This window comes from Nilaparvata lugens, chromosome 6 (assembly GCF_014356525.2).
Source record: "Nilaparvata lugens isolate BPH chromosome 6, ASM1435652v1, whole genome shotgun sequence".
Classification (NCBI taxonomy): Eukaryota; Metazoa; Arthropoda; class Insecta; order Hemiptera; family Delphacidae; genus Nilaparvata; species Nilaparvata lugens.
In genome coordinates, this window is record NC_052509.1 from 20,286,499 (window position 1) to 20,305,854 (window position 19,356).

Genomic DNA, 19,356 nt, shown 5'->3' on the forward strand with positions numbered 1-19,356 from the left:
TAATGACAGTATTTGATCAACTTTGGTTTTGCTATCCTTGTCTATCATTCGACATACCCGGTGGTACTATCCTTTTCTAGGTCCACAACGATGCCAATTATGTTTTTGACAGTGTAGAAATATAATTAATTAATGCATAAAATCGGTATCGCTATTCTTCTATCTTTATCTACTGCCATTATAACGTGGACCGCACTATAGTAACCTGACGCCAAAATCCGCCATCTTGTTAGGAAACGCCGCATTGTAATATAATATATTATAATATATTATATTATATTTATATTGTTTCATAGTATTGATGGTAGGTTCGGATCACTTTGATGATCCGTATCAATTGATCTCATTCACTGCCACGAGCCAATCAGAAGACCAGGATTGGAACTTCTCAAGGTCACGTGACTTGTCTAGTATTTGCGTCATGTAAAAAGGGTTGGTTTGATAGGCGTTTGATTACAAGTTTCCATTCTGTACCTATTCTGTGGTTTAGTTGTTTGTGTTTGTGATTGTGTTCGGTCTTAGCGTCTTCGGTGGGAAGTTTTACTCCCATTGTCCAGTTTGAGGTTATTAGAAATTAACGGAATTTAAAAGGTTTTTGAGAAAATAATTATTTTCTTAACTGTTTTTTGCTTATAACTGCTCACAGAAATTGATTATCAATTATGCTCTGATTGGAAATAGACATATTTTCATCAACCGTAATCGTAAACTAGTATCCGTTGGTGGGCCTTGTCTGGTAATAACCTATTGATTTTAATTTGTTGTCAATTTCTTTTTATCTGTTAATATTATATACTGCTAAATATAAATCAAATTAACTGAACATTGAACTTTGAGTGGATATAATTTGTCAATGAACTGAATAGCCTAGTAAACATAATTTGTTATTTAAGTTTGCTAATGTGCAAATAGTAACAGTAGGTTGAGTGAGTATTCTAGTAACTTGTTTTATACCTATTGACAGCCGCTTTCAGAATTATTTCTGAAAGATTTATTTTTCAATCTTTAGTAAAAAAAATATTATTGAACGAGCGGTAGCGAGTTCTCATTTTTGACTTTCAGGAGGCAAAAGTCGTTTTTTGTCTGTATGTTCTACAGTAACTTTAGAAAGAATTGATCAATCAACTTTAAATTTTGAACACGTATTCTTCAAACTTCTCCAAAGTTTGTTGGAAAACAAAATTGATTCACTCCTTCATCCTTTTTCAGAATTTAAAATTAACATTAAAAGTGCATAAGATAAAAACCAATTGGGCTATAGTGTAGGTCCAGTGCAAAAATACCTATCATCAAATTTTTGGTTGGGATCAATTTAGTATCACATGCATTTAACCTATAGTTAGTAGCCATAAGTAGCTAAGGTTAGGAAAAGCTTTAGGTTACTTTACTTTTCTTGTTCGTCACATTAGGTTAGAAAAGTTTTGGTTAGGAAAGCTCAGGTTAGGTAGGAAAGCTTAGGTTAGGAAAACTTAGATTAGGAATATCTTAATTTGATGATTTCAATAATCAAAATGGCTGCTACTTATAGGTTAAATACATACGTAAAATTGTGCTACTTTGAACTTCATTCAAAGTTCAATTTAAAAACAATAGTGACCGCCGTTTAATTTTAGTGATTTTGTGCTCAAAACAACATACTAAATCGATCCCAACCAAAAATTTCATGAAAGGTATTTTGGCACTGGACGTACACTACCGAAAATTGTTTTTGATTTATCATATAGACAGCTGTAATTAATTACATGCTATTTCTGTAATTTTTTAATAAAGATGATGCATTCATTTAAAAAAGTTGATGCTATTTGGGAGTTATCACACAGACTGACAGACTTTATGCTCCGACTTTAGCTGAATAATACACAAAATTTAATTTAAGTTCTCGCTTCCGTTAATGTCTGTCTGAATTTCTATTGTCTGTATGTAACATACGCGTAATTAATAATAGGCTACTACTCGTGATAGCAGTTGCTATGACGTTGACAAATTTGCTATGAAAAACTGTTTTTTTAAAGTGTTAAATATTTGACTAGAAGCTAATATTAGTGTTCAATAACACTTGATTATCCAATGTACGTCCTCATTTATTTCATTTTTGTATCAGTTAGTATTCGAATGTTGAGATCATTGAAACGTTTTGAGTTTTCATGTGCGGGTTTGCCATTAATTTTCTTTTAAAATTTCTTATCGAAATCATGTATCATATGACCACGTTCCAATTGAAAAATGAACTTGGGCTCTAAATGAAGCTGTCTTCGAAATGAAGTTGGAACCATATGACGAATTCAAATGTTTCCATAATAATTCTCACCAACTCTGTATGATTACAAGTTGCGGATCTCAGAGATTAATACAACAGTTCATGAGCGAGTTCTTCAACACAGGGGGTCGCTAGTTACTATAATTTTGACCTTGCTTTTCATCTGGACACCTCTGTTTTTTTTAATGACTAGGTCTATTCTACTAATCCCAACTCTACCATACATACTTCACTGCTTAATAACAGTGATTTGCTTTACTTATAATCAAGATGAATTAAATATTTTATATTAAAATATAAGGCAGATATAATAAGAAAAATATTTCAAAAAGATTGAGAATATTTCAAAACACAAATTACGGTAATAAATATCTCATATTCAAAAAGGATCTAGTTTTTTAGGATGTTAGTATTAATATTTGTTCAAAATATAGAAATAAGGTAAATAACTTTCATAAGTTAGGGACACTAATTTAGGCCTACTTTGAATGCACCATTAGGCTACTATTAATATAATCGAATTCCAGTTTATACCCCATAGTAAATGAAACTAATTGATATACAGGGAATTAAACTAAAAAACTTGAACTGAAATTGTCGGTTCCTAGCGTTTATGTGCATACGCAATTATATTTAAATAGTCCTTATATTTAAATAGTCGGTTTACTAAATTAATGGAGAGTGCGCCGCATTAAACTATGCGTTCATGGGCAGCTTTACATTATACCTTCATATTTATTCAATATTCAATATCGATTCAAAAAGTGTGTACGTGTATTACCCATACTCTGAAATTACCACTGTTTTTACTCCCACTTTTGGGATAAGTAGAGAAGACCTAGTCATAAAAAAAGCAAAGAGATCAAGTTGGCAGTAATTTTCCATTCAACCCTTTATTTAATTCACACTTATAATGCCGTTTTCACACTCTTGCCAAGTGCGTTCAAATTAAGAGGATGCAAGAGTGTGGATGGTTGCTTTGCCAGCGTTCGCCTTCACTCGCCTACATAGTGTTACAGTGTGGAGTCGGTATTACATGGAAGGCCTTGCTCTTCAACACAATGGTAATCCAGCCATTTAATACAAATCGCCTCCTACATCGCTAGGATGAGGGGCATGTCATAAATAAGTTATGATTTTTGAACAGGCTTCACTGGACATTCACTTAATGAATACAGCGGACTGTACAGGAGATAGTCTTTCAAAGCCTTTTAGAATGGTTCTGGTTTTTATTTTCGCTTGGTATTTTGTGGAATGAAATTATAAACTTTACATCTCCTGGTGCGTGGCTCTCCTTGGATGTTTTGTAGTCTATTAAAAGAAATGTAACTATTTGAATTGCAGAAAAGGTGTGACTCGAGAAGAGAGGAATAAGGATGGGTACTGAAGGGCTGAATTGCTTTGTTTGCGATGCGGCTGCAGTTGGTCGCTACTTCACACTGGCAACTTGCCGCACGCAATCATCAAAAATCAGGATAATTGAAAAACTTGGTCAACTTGTAGGCGATAAGTGAGTCATATTAATTATGTTTTTATTTATCTTGAAGAAGTTCTTTGGTGTGAACCCAAATACTAAAATTTCCTTGTTTTAGGCTATTTTCATTTATCAGCTATATTAAAAAAAAATCATTAGTGCTATTGAGTAATTGATTGCAATAGTAGTATTGTTACCTACTTGCACACGCACACCTTAAAAATATTGAGTTACATTTTTCTGTCATTTTTGCTATCATTGCAGTTGGGTGGGAGTATGTGAATCATGAGTGTTGAGGTATTTTCACACCTAGCTATGTGTAGTTAGCAATACGTCTTCGGTAGACGTAGCCGTCCGTCCCGTCCTATCTCTCAATGTTAATCAGTCTGTTAATTTCACCCCAGCATAGCGTAGTTTTAACATGGACTTCCAATCTGACCATGATAAATTTACAAAATATTCTCCTCTGAATAGAAATTTTTCAGTCTTTTCAAAATATAATAATTCCAACCAATCTTAACCACTGATTCTGCATGTTTGCCCCACCTCATTTCATCATCTATAATCAATCCTTGAAACTTTGTGGTGCTTCATGAGGGAACCTTCACCTGGTTGGAGGAAACTGTTGGAGAGCTCGACTTCTAAAACTAAAAAAGACAAGACTTGACAATACATACTGTTTTTATGTTGCTTTTATTGTCTGGCTTTTATGTTCTTATTTATTAAACATTATTCTTATTTATTACATTTCTTTTTTCAATTCTCATAAAGGCTAGTGGTAGTACATTACAGACACATTTTTCCTCTTGTCTATATACTAGTAATGATTATAGTTTACTAAGGTATGTGTGCATTTTCATATTGAATTCAGTTACTGTATTGTTTTTATTATTCTATATACGACTGTATATTTCTTCTATTTTTCATGTTATTTCATTTTCATAATTTTATAATTAGCTATTTTTATAATTTTTTATCTTATTTCATTTTCATAATTTTATAATTGGCTATTTTTATAATTTATTATTTTCTAATATTTTCTATCGTCTTTTTATTGAAAATTGTATTATGTTGAAAATTATTGTATAGTGTGGAGGCAAAATGGGGTTTTCACCTGTTGTCTCCATGAATAAATGAATAAATAAATTATGCATTGTTTTCTAGCTGCTGGGCCTGATGATGCAAACGCATATATAATTTATACGCATATATAATTTTAAATAAAACAAAAATTTATTAGCATAATTTTTTATTAAGTCAAGTAAGAAAAGTTCCCCTAAAAATGAACTTGAAATAAAACTTATTAAAATTACTATTTCATTTGGACAGTAATCAATATAATATGATCTAAATCTATTTCAATAGAAAAACTATTTCTTACTCTTTGAGGAACGGAACGATTTCCTCTAAAGTTTGAATTTTAAATTATTTGCAGTTCATTGCATCTCTTTTTATTTTTCTTAAAGTTTTACATGTTCCTATGTTCGTAATTGTCAAACTTGAAACATGAATATGTTCACTTAACAACTCTTATGATCATTATTATCACTCTATAACATGTTTAACTCAATACAGTTAATAATTATTCTTAACTCTATTCTGTTAGGCCTATCACATTCTTGTGAGCGTTTAAGAAGTCAAGTGTGGTGACTTTCAGGTATCGAATACCATCAATTTTGTTCTAGAAGCGATACTGTTTATGAAATTAACTTATATAATTTTATTGTGCTGATAGTAAACGGTTTTATACTTCTTCAGGTACATGGTTGTCATATCGAATGATGATATTATATGCCGAGGATGTGCTTCAATGATGAATACTCTGGATCGGCTGGAAAAGGAAATGAATTCACTTCGGTCTGTTGTTTTGCGCTACCTAGAGAAAAAGTATGAACTCGAAGAGGACGAACTCAGCAAGCAAGTCACGCCGCAAACCAACAATAACACACGACTCACTGGTTAGTTGATGATTTCTTATTCGGAAATTACTTCATCTTCACATTTATTTTACAAAAATTGTTGGATAAGAAGTATAATAGAATAGTGTAAATAATTGAATTAGCTGGACGTATACACTAATTTTTTCACTGTCATCTATCTCTGTCAAGAATGAAGGATTGCTTTCCAGTGCCGAGATTGTCTCACAATAAAATAGTGATACGCATTCATAAAATGCGTGAGAAAAAGATCCAAATAAATCTCACCAATGATCAGTTCCATCATGTGAATTTTATAGAATATGTTTTGATACTGTAATAAGATATGCGGAATAATATGATTTGAATAAACATATTTCAAGATTTTATTTTTCAGCTTTTATTATTTATTTGAACAAACTCTTTCTGAATTTAAAGCATGTACTGGTGATATTTTGTAAAATATGCTCAAAAACAACATTATCGACCAGATTATATGATTTGAAAAATGAATTTTAGTTTAAATTTGTGATTTTTTTCAGGATCGAAAAAATCGCTTGGAACAAATGAGCTGGCGGTGAGTGACTGTTTTTCTGTATTCGATTTCATAATTTGTACCAAGCTGTGAATCATATAACTTTTCCACAAAAACAAGATCTTTGAATCGTTTTCTGATTATTACTCATTTTTGTTCAATCACATGATCGAAGCCATTGGCTTGCTGCTGATAATAGTCCGGGCGCAAATGTCATGAATAAGGCACTCCGTGGTCATTTTTGAGTAACAGTCGTGGAAGATGTCTCAATTTCTACGTTAGGTCTAGCATAATAAGGATCGTGATGATAAGTCGAAATCACAGGAAAACACCTCGGAAACAAGATGGCCGCCAAAATTTTCAGGGTTTTGCTATATCATTTGTATTTCAATAACCGTTCAAGATTCAACCGGTTTTTTCCAAATTTGTTCAAATTTTATTCCATTATAACTTTTTTTGTACAAGAGATACAGATGAATTTTCAATCTATGAAATTTAGAGCGTTTTTCAACTTTAGAATGATATATCCTCATGCGCTGTACGTCGAAAAATGAGTTCTCCAGCGCCCTCCAAAGAAAACTCTGCATGATTTCTAGTGCGTTTTTCCATACGCATGAGGTAACAAGCTAGAACTATAACATCGATTTTTTCATGACTACTTCAAGGTAGAGACTTGCAAATGGTCTCAATCTTTTCGTTACAACAAGCCGAATAAGAATATTAATGATGAAAACAACGAAAATATTCGACATCATTGACAAATACAAGATGGCGGTCATTATTGACAGAAATTTTTATATCGCTTGTTATTCAGTTATTGTGAGAGCTATCAGATTGGTTTTACCACCAAAGTGTTTAAAACTAGCCAAACAATGATGTTCGAGAAAATCATCTCCTTTCGACCACTATCGTTCCAAAGTTGAAAAACGCTCTAAATTTCATTGATTTAAAATTTCTCTGTATCTCTTGTACAAATAAAGTGATAATGGAATGAAATTTGAACAAATGTAGAAAAAAGTATTTTGGGCTTTTGAAGGTTATAACTGAAAAAGTATGCGTTTTAGAGGAAAGTTTTATAGATCAAAAATTGTAGAGGAAGTTTTTAAAAATATTTTTGTCTAAAAAGACGGTTGAATATCTTGAACGGTTATTGAAATACAATTGATATAGCTAAACCATGAAAATTTTGGCGGTCATCTTGTTTCCGAGGTGTTTTCCTGTGATTTCGACTTATCATCACGATCCTTATGCTAGACCTAACGTAGAAATTGAGACATCTTCCACGGCTGTTTTGTCAAAAATGACCACGGAATGACATTTGCGCCCGGACTATAAATAATTCATTGTTTTTCAACTCATTTGTTGATGATTCAGTTATTACATTTCCAGAGAATAATTGGAATGATACTTTCATAGTTGCTGAGCATGATATGAATATTGTGAGGAACTGGATGTACTGTAATGTTTTGAGCTGAAAAATGTATGAAAAAATTAGTACCTGACTACCAATATAAGCTGAAGATAGATAAAAAATATACTATAATGTGAACATTATGCAACGACTTTAACATTATAACACGGTATTTGATGCTGGCAGCCGGGTTCAGTTTGTCAACTTTTACAAAGCCAAGTATTCAGTTTGACAAGATTTCAATTGGTCAAGTTTGCAGTATGTCAAGTTTTCAATTCGCCAAGTTTACAGTTTATGAAGTTTTCAGTAAGTCAAGTCATCTATTCGTCAAGATCTCAGTTTGTTCTCATTTTGTAAAATTTTCAGTTTGTCAAATTTTCAATTTATCAAGATTTTAGTTTTCAGTTAATCAAGTTTCCAGTTTATCAAGTTTTCAGTACTTCATGTTTTCTGTTTGTCTAGTTTTCAGTTTGTCTTGTTTCTAACATTTTAAGTTTAGTGTTCACTCTTTCTGAGTAGCTTTTCACCTATTGTTATTTTAATACTAGCTGGCCCGGCGAACTTCGTACCGCCAAATAGTTAATGCATCTCATGACAAACTTTAGCTGGATGCACACCTGAGGAGGCGCGATGCGGTATTTTGCATCCAGGTGCTTCTTGTTTATTGGTTTGAATGGAAGAACTCACACACACTGAATCGCGCATGGCGTGGAACGATGTGATAAGGCAATCTCCATAAGATCAACACTTGATCACCAAGCCGCGCCTCCTCAGGTGTGCTTAGCCATAACTTAATCTGATGCACTATATTTTTATGAAAATTATCCAACAATCAGTATTTACATTTATATCTCAATATGGACTTCCTATGTGCTTAGTTGTGCAGCAGTTTGTATTTTTAGTTATAGTTGAATGAAGCTTGTTGGGAATTGAATGGTATATCTCCTTGCTGCTGATTTTCCCGTGCATATTCCAAATTTACAGCATTTCGAGTTCTACGACTCAAGTTTGGACGTCGTTCGAACTGCGGCATTATTAAGAAATAAAATTTTGTCAATCATTAGAAAGAAAATTTGAAAACAGATCTACCGACGGCTGTTGGATGACGCAATGATTATAACAACTGATTTTTATTTCTGTGTATGGCCAGCTCACAAATATTCTCCCATAAGGATTACATGCAAACTTTGAAGGACCGTAGGAAAGAGTCCTGAAGTCGGATTATAAATTTGATAGGCCATAACCTGGCCCTGAACATAACGAACAAAACAAAAAATTATCAAATTTGGTGAACACAAAAAAGTTATTGAATGTCAAAATTTGAGGCTCGATTCTTATTTATATAGATTTTTACCATGTAGGCTAGTTGTTTGATTTCTAACCTCACAACAAGTAAGAAATGGGATACTTTGCTTAAGTGTTCGTAGATGAAATAGTGTATACAACAGTTTTATAAGGTCTTTAAAGCACTCGTGAGATGTTTAAGACATCTCACTATGCTCGCTCACTTGTGTCTTAACTCTACATGTAACTCGTGCTTTAAAGACCAGCATTATAAACTACTATGGGTATATGGGTAGATCTAGATGAGTGACTTAAATGGGACATTCATGTAAACTCCTCATCTAAGAGACTAAAATACTTATGAAATTTATGAATTGAAAAATTTGCTATGTTTCTCGGAACGTATAAGTATATACGGTACTAGTAGAGTTCCTAATGCGAAATTGCGTAGTTGTTTGGGGTGGGACTGTCGATACCCACATTAATGAATTTTTTAAATACAGAAAATTATCATTAAGACAACTTTGAAGAAACCTAGAACGTATGACAGTAAGATTTTGTTCAGTGAATTTGTTCAAACTATACGACAGATAAAAATTCTAAGTTTCAAATAAGAGTACAATTTCCATCTAGCCGATGACAAATTATAATCATAAGGTGCAATTCCTTAGCAGCGTCTCAAGACTCGTGACTAGAGCCATAATTTAATCTATAAATTCATCAGACTCGATTATTCACGAGATATGAATTATAAAAGCACTTGCCAGAAGTAGCCAACACTCCTAATTCATCTGCCGCCATAACATTCTTATAACATAACCAATGTGTCATCGAATTTGATGAATGTATAGGTTATGTGCTCTAATCGCGGCGGCGGCTCTAACCACGCGTGTCGATAAGTCGCTAAGCAATTGAACTTTAACATCTAATACAATATATAAATATCAAATATTATGTTACCAACTCAACTCTTCTTGGAAGGCTACTTCACTACATTGGCAGTAAGTTTTAAAATATAGCCTACTAGAAAGTGAATTTCCACCAAATACTTTCAGAAGCAATAAACACAGGAAAAGAGCCATAGAGGCATGGCTGAACTTGGTTTTTTTCACTGACTTTCTTATGATTAATATTATCAAATATTAATTTCATGCTAAGCACTGTATAGGCTGAATCTCAGTTATCGTTTTACTCAGTTCAATTTCAACCTGATTTTACGACTCACACTGGCGCACAAGGAATCTTCCTTTGGCCAGTGTCTTGCCTCACCTACTGTACTACTGTAGGAGCAGAATTATAGATAATAGTTACTGTTAGAAGGATTATTAATTATTCATTATTTCATAATTATTTGTTATTTCTAATGTAGTAATAATAAACAGTTCTTGTATTTACTTTATTTATTTTAGTTCAGTGCAGTAGCATGATCTTATCTTTTGTAAAGCTTTCTTATATTTTGTTTTTGGCAAATTAAATGAACTCATCCATTCATTGGGTGTTATATTATTTGCTTTGTCAATTTACATAATTAATTGAGTTGGAGGAGATTAGTCTCTAGGAAACTGTTGAAGAGTTCGTTGAATTTCTTTACTGATATAATTTTCAATGTAAAATTCTGATACCTGCATCAATTAAATTTTATGTGAGTTTACCATTTTGTAATTTTTTTTCGAGTTGATGAACATTTTCAAATGTATTCAATTTACCATTGAATTGCTGTGCATCTAATACTCATAATCTGTTTTAAATTATAACCCATTGATTGGTTCACCCGGTTTTATTCAAAGCAAGCACTTGGTGATCCACTGAACTGATTCAACTGATCCACTCCAGTGTTGATAGTAGAACAAAGTACTTACTTGTTGACTCTGAAAATTAATAACAATTTTCCCGACAACTTCTCGACAAAACTTAATACAACTGCAAAATTGATGCTTTATTATTTCCCTCCAACTCGCAACAAATCAGAGTTTTAATCAACTGTGTTTGGTGAAATCACTTACAATTGAAGATAGTTACCCTAAGTCCATATGAATATACCCGGGTACCTATGCATTTTGTGTATAGATAATTGATACAAATTTTTTCCCTTTCAGTCAGATATTTATGGGTTTTTAGTTAGCTTACTCAATCAAGCTCTAAAAGTAAAACGAATCTGTCAATTTTAAGCTATTTGAAAATCCAATAGGCCTAATGTCTCCTGTTTTGGGTTCAGTATTTATATGGTTGTGGGTAAATAAATAACTCATAAAAACCTACCCTGCTGTTAGACTCAGCGTAGGCCTACATCACTAATAACGTTTTTCGTTCTTAATTTCTGATAAATCACAATCCCAATCTCTGGTCAATCACTGATAAAGCTTTTATTTCTTATTGCAGGGGAAGAAACGAAAAGCAGCCAGCATGGATGGTGACGTAGAAGAATGGACGGGCTCTGAGAAGGACAAAAAAGAAGGAAAGGCAAATACATGGTTGCAGTGTGACAAATGTAAATACACGACCCTGTACAACTCGTTCATGATCCACCACGTACGCAAACACAACAGCAACGAGTCGGCCAAGAAAGCCGGTGACATGGTGGACAAGCCTGCCAACAATCAAGTCATCATATCAGATACGCAGAAACCCGGCAAAGATCAGACCGAGAACAGTGAAGCAATGGTCTCGTTGCATAACAAGATGATGGAGATTATCGAGAACCAGAAGATCGGAAACGTTGTCGTTGAGGCCAGCGAAGATGTCGTGACAGCGGTGACGCATAAAGACGACGCTCTGTCGGACACGTCGGAGACGGTCGAGATGATTGCCGCCGAAATCAACGACTTTGCCGCCGACGACGAACGAGCCATCATAGCCGCCAATGCCAATGCTGGCCACTCCACTCAGCAGGTCGACGATGCCGCCGCCGCCGCTAACTCTGCTCCCCCTGCTGAACATGTCACCTTGCAGGTCAGTCATATGCAGCAAATGCAACCACTAGTTACTTGACTCAAACAATCCATCTAGCTGTATTTGGAATGCAATTGAAAACATGTTGTATTTTTCACCCATGAGAGCTAACCCTTCAGGTACCATTCCAAACCTGAAACTGTGGCATATCGCATATGGTTGGTTATCTATTGCATAAGAATCCATTAATAGGCTAATCAGAATTTGGAAAACAAGGTTAAAAATCTGGTGTGGCGCACTCACACAACTTTCCTTGCCGTTATGAAAATTGATCACCTGAAGCTAGTGTTCCCGCGCACCTCAAGTCTACTATTCAAAGATATGAGACAGCTGGTGATAGGACAATAACGCTGGAGACACACGAGGTCTACTATCTCTTCGTAGTGAATGATTCAATAGAACCAACACTTGCCAACAGTTTGCAATTTTATAATCACATTCTCTCGAATTTCAAGTTTATTTCCAATTTTAGGTGAAAATATTACTGGACAATAATTGCAGAAATGTTCATGCTCTATTTTTTCCACTTAGAATTTTTTGTTTAAATTTATCTGAAGCCTGAAAATCAAACTTCGCATAGATGGGGTGGAGCTCCTGAAATTTTTACAGATATAGGACTTGTTGCAGTTGATAGAGCTTATCAATGAATATTTCAGGTATGAATTCGATCAAAATCGTTGGAGCCATTTTTGAGAAAATCGCGAAAAACCCTGTTTTTGACAACATTTTTGCCATTTTAGCCGCCATCTTGGATTGCATTTGATTGAAATTGTTCGTGTCGGATCCTTATAGTGTAAGGACCTTAAGTTCCAAATTTCAAGTCATTCCGTTGACTGGGAGATGAGATATCGTGTACACAGACGCACATACACTCATACACACACACACACACACAGACATACAGACCAATACCCAAAAAACACTTTTTCGGACTCAGGGGACCTTGAAAAGTCCACCTAAAGAAATTTAGAAATTGGGGTACCTTAATTTTTTTCGGAAAGCAATACTTTCCTTACCTATGATATAATAGGGCAAGGAAGGTAAAAGTCGTCGGCGTAATAACTGCATTTTATCTAAGTTCAAACGCGGTGTTGTATTAGCTTGTGGTTTAAACTAGAAATGTAACACATTGAACGCTCAATGAATGCAACCATGGCTTCATTAATCTAGTCCACGAGTTGATTGAATTAGACATTTGAACATGTTTAAACCCAAAAACATGCTCCACTAACACCAGTTGAGTTCAACTACGGTCAGATGGTGCTTATGGCCAGATTTGGTGGAGATGAAACTATTTGAATGGAGTCAAAGACTGCACTATAATAAACTTAATTACTCTTGTTTGTAAATTTTTTGTAGACTACCGCTACCTATAATGTCACTGCGATATTCATACCATAAGTTCCAATTTGTCAATTTAGGAGTAATTCATATTTTAGTAGTACGAGTATTAAAGTACTTGAGTATTTAATTAGGCAAGCTATGTTGTTATTAGTCCCAAGTGTGTAACAGTTTTCTATACATATCTTGGTTTTATCTTTCTATTATTTGGATCTATTAAATTCAGCATATATTTTCTTCGATTAAAGATTCCGAAAACATCAATTGAAAATGGCATCAATGTCCGAAACATGTTGTGATTAGATATTTCAAAAAGGGTACTAAGATTTTTATTTTTCTTTCTATTCCAAAGATTCACTGTTATAATGCAGCCTATAACCGTTCCATAATGGAATTAAAATCAATTCCAGTTGTACTTTTGAAACCATGTTTCTGTAAAAAATCTGGTGTGGCGCACTTACACAACTTTCCTTGCCGTTATTAAAATTGATCACCTGACGCTAGTGTACACGCGCATCTCAAGTCTACTATTCAAAGATCCAAGCCAGCTGGTGACAGGACAATAACGCTGGAGACACGAAGTCTGCTATCTCTTCATAGTGAATGATTTAATAGAATCAACAGTTGCCAACAGTTTGCATTGAAATAATAACATTTTCTCGAATTTCGAGCTTATTTCCATTTTTAGGTGAAAATGTTACTGAATATTAATTGTAGAGATTTTCATGCTCAATCTTTTCCACTTGGAATTTTTTGATTAAATTGTATTTGAAGTCTGATAATTGGGAATCTAAAATCAAACTTTGCATAGATAGGGCGGAGCTCCTATTGGGACTTGTGGCAGTAGATAGAGCTTATCAGTGACTATTTCAGGTATAAATTTGATCAAAATCGTTGGAGCCGTTGTAGAGAAAATAGCGAAAAACCCTGTTTTTGACAACATTTTTGCCATTTTATCCGCCATCTTGAATTGCATTAGATCGAAATTGTTCGTGTCGGATCCTTATATTGTAAGGACCTTAAGTTCCAAATTTCAAGTCATTCCATTAATTGGGAGATGAGATATCGTGTACACAGACGCACATACACACACACACACACACACACTCACATACAGATCAATACTCAAAAACCACTTTCTTGGACTCAGGGGACCTTGAAACATATAGAAATTGGGGTACCTTATTTTTTTCGGAATGCAATACTTTCCTTACCTACGTAATAGGGCAAGGAAAGTAAAAAAGTGGAATTCATAAAATCCATGTGATTTTTTCTCATTATTCTGTTTATACTGTGGTATTTGCAATAAATTGATATCAAGGCCTGTATATATCCTAGGGCTTGAAATTGTTTTCACGAAACTTTCACCTCGCTTCATTTTGTAAAACAATCACGTTTTCCATTAAAAATGTAAAATGAACATAGAAGTCAGAATCGGATGCAACCAATAGTCATTATGACTACAGACATAATTCACTTCCAGGAAAAATATCCACTTTTGTTCAAAATAACATTTTTTATACGTCAATATGAGCGAATTGCTGCTCACTATAAAGTGTGCGGCCACATCAATTTAAGATATGTATAAAATACATACAGTATTTAGATACAGATACAGAAAGCCATGGGATTGCAGATCGCTCTCTGTGTGGCCACAGCGCATAGCCTTATCTTGCCGTCAGAGAACAGTGCATCAGTTTATAGTGAGCTGCAATTAGTACTTCCATTATGGAGGATTAGGATGAGTACGGTGTCAGCGGCCTTTATTGGGTTTGCCAAAGTTTTATAGTGTTATTATTGACAGTACTTTAATGTTGTTGGTTGTGCAGGTGGCGCCAGGTGACGACTCAATAGACGCATCTAGCACGATCTGCATGGTGGACGAGAACGGCATGATAGTGCAGAAAATGGAGCAGGCCGAAGACGGCACTCTGTACGTGCAGGTGATGGACAACCCAGACAGCACCAAGCAGGTGCTCTCTGTCGCCGAGGACGGATCTGTGCAGATGGTCGAGGTCATGTGGGACGAAATGGTCAACCCTGAAGCTGTCGAGGACGACAACATGTCCTTCTAATTATCTCTGTGTCGTCAACTCATAACTCTGTACTACTCAATAGTCATCACTCCATCATTTTCTACCGTTGTGAGACCCCCGAAAAATTACAGCCATGAAAGTTTTTGAAGCTGTCTGTTGGTCTAGTTACACACACATCGATTTTTGGACGTACGATTTTTTCCGTCCTTAGAAATTCTATTAGATTAAACATAACTTGGCAAACATACGATGTGTTAATATGTTTGCCAAGTTCCGTTTAATCTGGTAGATTTCATAAGGACGGCAAAAGATCGAACATACAAAAATCTACGTGTGTGTAACTGGCTTTAGATTGAGCATGACAAGTTTACTTTAGATAGAAAAAATCAAAAATAGAAAAAGAATTGTCCGTATTTCTGGATATGGCTTTCCCAGAACTCTAAGGTAATTCTGAAGAAAATTCATATTTCACAAACTGCTTTTCTTGATAGTGAAACTATAAAATACGCTAGGTAGCGGTAAAAGTGTAATTGCGGTGGCGTTGGTCACATTGCTTAAGACCTCCTCGCTATGTGGGTCAAATGGAAGAGGGGGCTCTTATTGCCCCAACTTCGCCTACATCACTTTTAATGTCATAAAGTGCAAATAAAAATATTTTTATCATCTATCTTTCCACCTATCTATCTATGTGATATCTATCACAAGTTCACATCTTTGTAGAAGACGATTAGTGGCATCGATCAAAACTGAAAGCTGAATATATCGACCTGTCACATCTAGAGCAGTGTGCTGACTCATCGACCATTCAAGCTATTTCATAAAATTCATTTCAGTTTTTTGCTTTTTCTAATGCTCCTTGGTTCTGAGAGATGATGGATAGTTAGTTATTCTAAAATTTTACTTTCAATTTCGGGAAATGATAGTCTTAATAATAATAATAATACCTTTATTTGTACAAATAGACAAGTTAGAACACATCTAAATACACAGAATAATAGTAGGTTTTTAACGTGCAGAATGACAGCTCAAGGCCTTTGTGAGTTGCACAAGTCAAAAATGAAAAGAGAAAAAGTTCAGGTACATTGATATAAATGTCTTTGAGTTGCTCAAAATAACAAATAACTTTGTGTCGTGAAATTATGACATGCAAATGATCAATATAGCAATTTTGCCAGCATTAAAAAATATACTCTGTAAGAGACTTAAGCTTTGCTTTGAAAACCTTCACTGGCACGAAAAAGTCCATTCTTTCAGAAAGCTTATTTGCACTTCCAATGCTTCTTTCTACTGGCGATGTGTAGCTTCGTATAACGGGTTTGAACACATGAAACTGTCTAAAATGTCGAGTTGGTACAATCAAGTCGATCCCACGTTCACCAACGGTAATTTGACCATGAAGGCAAGAATGTATAAACATGGCATCGTTCTTCTTCCTCCGCCATTCCAAGTTTTCCAAGTCTATGGCCAAGCACAGCTCCCTGTACGATAAGTCTTCGGATCCTGGAATGAAGCGTCGCATCGAGTACTTAACGAATTTCCTCTGTATCCCCTCCAGCATGACAGATGTGCAGAGTCTATCCCGGTTCCAGATCACGGAGGCGTATTCAAGATGGCTTCTCACAAGTGCTGTGTAGAGACACATCAATGTATTGGCATTTTGGAAATCCCTCGAAATCCACCTCATGATACCAAGCTTCTTTCTAGCCTTGGCCACAACATTCTCCACATGTGAAGTGAACAGTAACTTGGGATCAAATTGAACTCCCAGATCCTGAACACTATTTACTCTTCTGACATCTTCCCCTTCAATATTGTATGTAGCTATAAGTGGGACAGTTTTCCTGGTGAATGTCATTGCCAATGTCTTTTTAGTATTCATGGACATTGAATTTTCCCTTGACCATTTGATCACCTGATCAATATCCTGCTGAAGACGTTGTTGATCTTCACTAGAGTTTATATTCCAGAAGACTTTCAGATCATCCGCATACAGGAGGGTTTCACATTTTAGATCATCCACTATATCATTTATGAAGAGATTGAAGAGCAGGGGTCCAAGATTAGAGCCTTGGGGAACACCAGATAAGGACTCAAACTCAGTAGACTTGCAACCGTTGTATCTTACATGAAATTTCCTGCAGTTGAGGTAAGATGAAATCCATGTTGTGAGAGCATGGTTAAATCCAAGACCAGCCAGTTTATTGATGAGACGATCATGTGGCATCTTATCAAATGCTTTTTCCATATCAAGATAGATCACGTCAACCTGCCCACGTTGTTCAACACAAGGGCCAGCACTTGAAAGAAAATTTGCCAAATTGGTCACTGTTGAACGGCCTGATACAAAACCATGCTGATGTGTACTTATGCGTCCCTCAACATTCCGATAAATGTGTCCATGAACTATCATTTCCATAATTTTGGCAAAAGGATCCAAAACTGAGATTGGCCTAAAATTTGAGACATCATTGGAATTTCCCTTCTTAGGTATAGGTGTCACAGCTGCCTTCTTCCAAACTTCAGGGAAAATTCCAGAAACCAGGCTTAAATTGAAGACATGGACAAGAACTGGAGACAACAAATGTCCAACACCCTTGACCACAAAATTAGGGATTCCACTGGGTCCAATAGCTGATCCACCCTTTAAGCCCTTAATAGCAGACAGAACATCAGCCTCGTCAACAATCGGAATTCCAAAGGACAGAGAGGCAAATTGGTCAGTAGTGATATTGCATGCTGAATTAGATGACCGTTGACAGAGTGAAGCAAAGTATTTTCCAAACTCGTTGCAAATGGTGCCTGGGTCAGCCACAATTGATCCATTGATTGAAATAGATGTTGCACAAGATCCAGTTCTATGCTCCTTGATATATTTCCAAAATCGTTTAGGCTGACTCTGAAGGTCATACTCCGCTTTCCTAATCTTTCTTTCTCTATCAATTCCCATCTGAATTTTAACATCTCTTCGCAGGACAGAGAATTTTTCATAATGTGAAATATGGCCACTTCTTTTGTAGGCTCTGTGAGCAGCTCTTTTTCTCTTCATGAGTTTTATCAGCCTAAAAGAGAACCAGGAAGGGTATTTGAGTTTCCTTGGTGTACGTTTAGGAATAGAAACATCCATTGCCCGAATCATTATGTCATTCAGCTTTTCTGCAGCTTCATTTGGATTGTCAACATTGGTGACCGCATCCCAGCAGGCATCTCTTATCTCACTGTAAAGCCTTTCATAGTTACCACCGCCAAACACATATTTGGCCTCCCGAGGAGCCTGAGGAGCAGCTCTAAACCCCCTCAGAAGGATCGAGAACGGGCAGTGATAGTCGTCAGGTGTCACAAATGGATCAACACTGTATGAGACCTGGACGTCTTTGATGTTACTCAATACAAGATCAAGTGCACGGTCTTCATTTGGAGAGTGATTAAACTGTTCCAAGCAGACATCCTCAACAAATTGTATTATTGCCTCCGCTCTTTTGAGAGGATAATAGTGTGCCCCTGACACGAAGGTTAGGTTGTTCCAATGTATAGCATCCGCATTGAAGTCCCCTAGAATAAGAATATCATGAGATATATCAATGAGTTTATTGCCAACACTCTCTAGGTATGATGAAAAAGCTGCTAAAGGTGAGTTTGGAGGAACATAGTGACATGCCAATAGTAAGTGACTCTGACGAAATTTAATTTGAACCCAGACAACTTCAGGAATCAGCTCCAAATCATGCCTTCTGATAGTTGGAAAGCATTTATTCACTGCAAGTAGTGCGCCACCACCTCTTGATTGTCCAACCTCATCATATTTCCTGTCAGCACGAAACACATTGTAATCTTCAGTGAAAAAGCTTGAGCTGGAATGGACATCCCCAAGCCAAGTTTCAGATAATGCCACTATGTCAAATCTGTTGCTCACCACTGAGGCAAAGAACTCAGAAGATTTCGTTCTTAGACCTCTGACATTCTGGTAATAGATATTAAGTTCATTCATTATCAGTATTAATGCAGTCTTTCCCCACTGCCAATTCATTCTGTTTCTTTTCAACAGTTTTATATTCAAGAGCAAACTCATTTGCTAGGTTAACCGGGTTTGAATAAATTATATTGCTCTTAAGAGGGCCATAAAATGGGGCAATAATAGCACCTTCTGGCCAGATGT

At 35.5% G+C, this 19,356-nt stretch overlaps 1 protein-coding gene across 1 annotated transcript; it reads left to right on the plus strand.

The window, feature by feature from the left end:
• Positions 1–508: 508 nt before the first annotated feature.
• LOC111059362 lies at positions 509–16,146 on the plus strand. The gene is made up of 6 exons (XM_039430368.1): positions 509–736; positions 3,602–3,767; positions 5,490–5,689; positions 6,190–6,224; positions 11,257–11,826; positions 14,997–16,146. The coding sequence occupies exons 2-6, from the start codon at positions 3,634–3,636 to the stop codon at positions 15,240–15,242; spliced, it is 1,185 nt and encodes a 394-aa protein (XP_039286302.1). The 5' UTR covers positions 509–736; positions 3,602–3,633; the 3' UTR covers positions 15,243–16,146.
• Positions 16,147–19,356: the final 3,210 nt, after the last annotated feature.